Source organism: Papaver somniferum, chromosome 9 (genome assembly GCF_003573695.1).
Source record: "Papaver somniferum cultivar HN1 chromosome 9, ASM357369v1, whole genome shotgun sequence".
NCBI lineage: Eukaryota > Viridiplantae > Streptophyta > Magnoliopsida > Ranunculales > Papaveraceae > Papaver > Papaver somniferum.
In genome coordinates, this window is record NC_039366.1 from 40550302 (window position 1) to 40555773 (window position 5472).

Sequence of the window (5472 nt, forward strand, 5' to 3'; positions counted from 1 at the left end):
CTAGTGCTGTCTTTAATTCCGGACTATCCGATGCTCAATTTCATGCTTACGACTGCCATATTCGTTGCGGTATACACCCAAGAGAGTCTCCAAATAAGTAGATATATTGCTGCATTATATTGATCGATCTGTCTTCTATTTGCTTGTTCCCAGATTTCATATAGGCTGTTCCAGTTAACAAATACCTTGAAGACGGCTTTCATTCCTAGCGGAGACGACAAACGCTTAATGCACAACATTGTCGCAGCTGGAGCGATCTCAATTTCCTTGTACACTCTATCAATCGCTATTTGCAAGTTATCCCCCACTGCTTATGGTAAGTTTGTTAATGCACCTGACTCTATCCTACCTTTATCATGAGACCCTAAAGAGTTGTGAATCCCGCTATGAATCTAGAGATCGACCATGAGGATCAATTTAGATATAAAGCAGACTTAGCAGTTAGAGATGTTTCGCCCGAAAATTGCTACCCATATTGAAGCATGCATATACAAATCATCTAGTGCTTTATTTTAGGTTAGAAATTTGAACAGATCATTAACTTCATCTCAATTATTTTGTTTGCTCTATACTGAAGCAACATATCATATATTAGTGCTGACTTATCTTTGTGTCACCATCAAAACAACAGGGATGATGAGACAAGATGAAAAATATGAAGATAGCAGATTATAGCTAGTTGATAGCTCGAGCGGCTAGCTTTACACTTCATGATATCACTTTGGAGGTGGTAAGAAGATGTCATAAATAGAAAAGAGCTGAGAATAAAAAGTATTGCATGTTGTGAGACTAATAAAATACAAGCAAGGAAGAAGGAAAAGTGAAGAGAGAAGAAGAGCTCTTATTATTATGATGTAAAATTTGCAAAAACACAAACGCGATAAGCCTTTTCCAATACCTGTAAAAAGATGTTATTAATATTCATTGATAATTTCTTATTTATGCATAATCTTTCATTTCGAATCTCATGATTTTTTTCATGTGCAGTCAAGTTTTAACAAAATTTCACACTTGATAAATTTCCAAGGAGACGCCAAAATTTGCAAACACTACAAAAGCATAGGGTTCTTGGGACGGCCGATTTTATAAAATTGTCCCTGAAGATTAGTGTTACTATTAGCGACGGCAAAACGATGGCGGTCCCTAGAGTCAATTAGTAGGGACGGAGAGGCAGAGCCAATGTAGAGCAAGGGTGTGCCCCAAAATCCACACTATGATATATTCCAGGCCCGATAAAAGAAAAAGTGAAAACTACAGTGAGACTCATTCTTCCAGATTTTTTCACTGAGAAACCCACAGACAGAAATCTGAAGGCGTGCACCCATTTTTAAGGGAAATATTATTCTCGGACCCAAAATTCTTGAAATTAGGTTTTATTGTGAGTTTCTAATATTCATCGTACTCTTCTTCTTTTTTTCTTCTTCTTTTCTCTTTCCCTCTCGCTGGTTCGCTTTGTTCATCGAGTAGAGACTGAAATTTGTTTCGTCTTGGTTTTTAAAATTAGGGTCTTAGAAGTTACATATGGATGATATTGGGCGTTTAAGAAGTTACATATGGATTCCAAATTTTATGGAAAGCTTCCCAATGATGATAATGTGTCCATCTTTTACCTGACATACTTCTCCCTAGTTCGAGTCGAAGAAGCACTCTCCGGTATGATCAGGCTATTCAACGATATCGAGATTGTTTATGATTGGCCATATTGGTGTTGGTGTTTGGTCATAATGATTGAATAATATGTTATGCAGCTATGAAAACGGTTGCATAACCTGTTATCCATCTACAAAATTTGTTGCATAACTTGTTATGCAGTCCAAAAAACGGTTGCATAACACGTTATGCAATTACTTTTTCTTAGTATTGAAACCAACAAAAAATAAGGTGCATGACAAGATAATATCTGCATAACATGTTATCCAGTCGTGAAAATGATTGTACATCCGAAAATATGACTGCATAATACATTATGCATCGAGAAAATTGTTGCACAATCTTTTATGCATCGAGAAAATAGATGCATAACCTGATATGCATCCGTAAATATGGATGCATACTGCATTAGGCATCAATTTTTTATGTACGCACTAAAATCAACCAAAACAATGGTTATATAACTTGTTATAGATGCATAATTTGTTATGCAGTCGAGAAAATGGTTGCATAATTTGTTATGCGTCTGCATAATGTGTTATGCATAGTTTTTGGTGGCTGCATAATGGTTATGTAGTCAGTTTTCGAAAATTTGCCTAAAATGAAGATCACTTCCGATATTTTGGTGAAAAACAAAAATTTGATGTTGTTGTTTGTACTCGTTGCGCAGCTCTCTTAAAAAGATTTCCAACGATATAAAATTTATAAAATTCCAAGGCGCGGATTTTTAGATATGTTATATTCAAGTTCTGTTGCCAATTATACCCCTGATGCATAACCCGTCATGCGGATGCATAATTAGTCATGCAGATATTTTTAATAATTTCTTAAAATTATTGGTGTCATAAAAATAATTATGGGTATCAGGGTACTTAAAATTAATTGTGGGCCTGACAATGAAAATATTATTATTTTTGGGTCTGTCCCTAATTTTGTCAAAGAAAAACCAGAATTTTGCACCTCTATTCAAGTCCCAAGTAAGTTTTTGGACCTCTATTAAAAGCCCAAGTGAGTTGAGCTTGTTTCTAAGGTGGGAATTTTAACAAAATACCACACTTTGGTTTTCTGGTTTGATAAAGTGCCACCATTTTCTTCTTCGGAATTTATAAAACGCTACTGTCGTTATCAATTCCGTGAAGGCCCACATGATTGATCTGGCTGACCTGGTCAATTTTTCACGATGCAATTACTTATCTATCCTCACAATTAGTATTACTAGTTTATCGCCTCTCTTCACCTCAATTTCAGTCGAAACTGAACAAATAGAGATGCCACGACAATACATAAGCTAGGGTTGCTGCAACAATGCTCTTATTCCATCGAATCAGCACAACTACATATAATTCATCTTCTCGTGCATCACCACCACCACTATCAAACATCTTTATCTTCTCCGGTTCTTCTTCTCAATCAATTGTTTCTCGTTAATCATGACTTCTTAATTTCTGTGGAGTTCTGGCTGAGATTGTGAGAATCTTTTAGCTGGGATAGGTATTCCCACTGGCTATGGATTGGCATTATTCTCCTTGTCATAGTCGACTGCTTGGTGGGTTGGAAATATATGAACGGAGAATGGGCATGATGATTGCCATAATTTTGAAATTTTAAATTTCCTGGCGTGTTTAGCTAATGAATCTGCAGGATTATTACATTATCTATCTATATGCTGACATATCCAGCTATTAAGATTATTCATATACTTTTTTATGTCTTCTATTATTCTCTGATTTTGCCACGATACGCTGGTGATTGCTCTATTAATAGCAGCTGCTACATTCTTTGAGTTTGTTTCCACTTTCAGATTTTGTATTCCCAAAGTTACATCCCATCGAACTGCTTCTAGAACATCATCACATTCAGCTTCCTATGGATCTAGATGTCCATTCTTGTAGATGCATCTGGAGGATGGATGTGCACCTGCAAAATTTCTAACAATTAGACCAATGTCGCTTTCCTTAAACCGTAATTTAAAAGATGCATCACAACAAATAGAAAGAAAAGAGTTTTCAGGAGGTATCCAGTTGATATTTTTTGTAGGCTGAATATCATTTTTGGGTGAGTTTGACTTCCTGCATTGAGATATTTGATGTTGCAGAACCTGTATCCTCCTTATTGTACTAACTGGATTCGGTTTAATGTTATCAAAGACACATTTACACCTTTCCCTCCAGATTTTCCAAAGTGTCACTGAAATCTGGATAATCCAATTATCATTTGTGAAGGCATCCAAAGTAGTTTCTGCAAACCAGCTTGAAATCCAAGATTGGACGTCGTTAAAATTTTTCGTGGATCTGTTACTTCCAGGGATGGAGATGAGCACTGATCTTGTAAAATGACAATGCATAAGGATGTGATCTGTTGTTTCATAACACTGGCTGCACATGGCACATGTTGAGATTTCCCCTCCAAAGTTCCTTGCCAACCTTTCACTAGAAGGAACTGAATCAGATACACATTTCCACAAAAAATGCTTGCTCTTAGGCATTGTTTTCAGACTCCATAGGTTCTTCCACAACTTCCCATCCATATTACTTGGTTGTTGATTTCCCGTTTTCAATTGCACCAGTTCATGATAAGCCGATCTTACTGTGAAATTTCCATTCCTAGTAAGCCTCCATACCAGTCTATCTTTAGAATCAATGGGAACTCTAGTACCCAGGATCTTCCTTGAAGTTTCACCTTCAAAAATGGAGTTAACTACATCAGTTTTCCAGGTTCCAGAGTCAAAATTTATGAGCTGTGAAACCACAGTATAATGTTGTGCATCATCAATAGTTTGACCCTTAGGAACTGGTGGCTGATTCATATCTGGGACCCATATATCCTACCAAATTTTTATCTTCTGCCCATTCCCGATCTTCCAGAAACTATGTTGCTTAATGAAATTCACATTTTTGTAGAGACTCTTCCATGTCCAAGTAGCAGACTTTTTATCTTTAGCTTGAAGTAAACTGGAATTAGGGAAATATCGATCCTTAAAAACCTTGCCCCAAAGCTGATCTTCACTGTTACATAACGTCCATACTGTTTTCAAAAGCATTGCATCATTAAAACAGCTTAAGTCATGAAAACCTAAGCCACCTCTTTCTTTTCTTTTGCATAGTCCGGTCCAAGCAGTTATACTGCCTCCTTTGTTTGATTTCTTGTTCTAGTAGAACTGTCTTTGTATCTTGTTTATTTCCTCAATGGTAGTTTCTGGAATTTTGAAGATGCTCATCTGATGGACTGGTACCGCGTTAAGGACTGTCTTGACTAACGTAGATCTCCCTATTTGATTAATAAACCTACCCCTCAATCTGCTTCTTCGGTTTCTCATGTTATCAACCAGGCTTGAAAACGAAGCAGTTTTTCTTCTATTTAGAAACAGAGGAATGCCAAGATACTTCTCTTCTAGACTCATCTTGTTTACCTTGAGTCTTCTTGCCATAATTCTAGAGTGGCGTTGATGAACATTCTTTGAGAAGAAAATAGATGATTTTTGGAAGTTAACTTGTTGACCTGAACTTTGCATAAAAGCATGAATCACGTCAAGGAGGCTATTTACGTTATGAATGTTTTCTTTGGTGAATAGCAAACATTCATCCGCAAATAAAAGGTGTGATACTTGAGGAGCATGCCGGGCTATTTTAATACCTTGAATCGTCTTGCGTTGTTCTGCATGGGCAAGGGCTCTCGTAAAAACCTCCATGGACAAAATAAAAAGGTAAGGGGATAGTGGATCCCCTTGCCTTAACCCTCTTGATGGATTGAAAGAAGAACACGAATCTCCATTTAGTTGAATTTGAATTTCTGTTGTGCTTATACATTGATGTAGTAAAGCAC

The 5472-nt window shown here is 36.7% G+C and overlaps 1 protein-coding gene across 1 annotated transcript in view; it reads left to right on the forward strand.

Moving 5' to 3' along the window:
- The window catches only part of LOC113311841 (protein REDUCED WALL ACETYLATION 2-like), a 21864-nt gene extending 20922 nt beyond the window's left edge, over window positions 1-942 (forward strand). The window contains exons 14-16 of the mRNA XM_026560642.1: window positions 1-69; window positions 154-316; window positions 632-942. Of these exons, the coding sequence (XP_026416427.1) occupies window positions 1-69; window positions 154-316; window positions 632-675 (276 nt within the window). The 3' untranslated portion in view covers window positions 676-942. The remainder of the gene's footprint in view (window positions 70-153; window positions 317-631) is intronic.
- The last annotated feature ends 4530 nt before the right edge of the window (window positions 943-5472 follow it).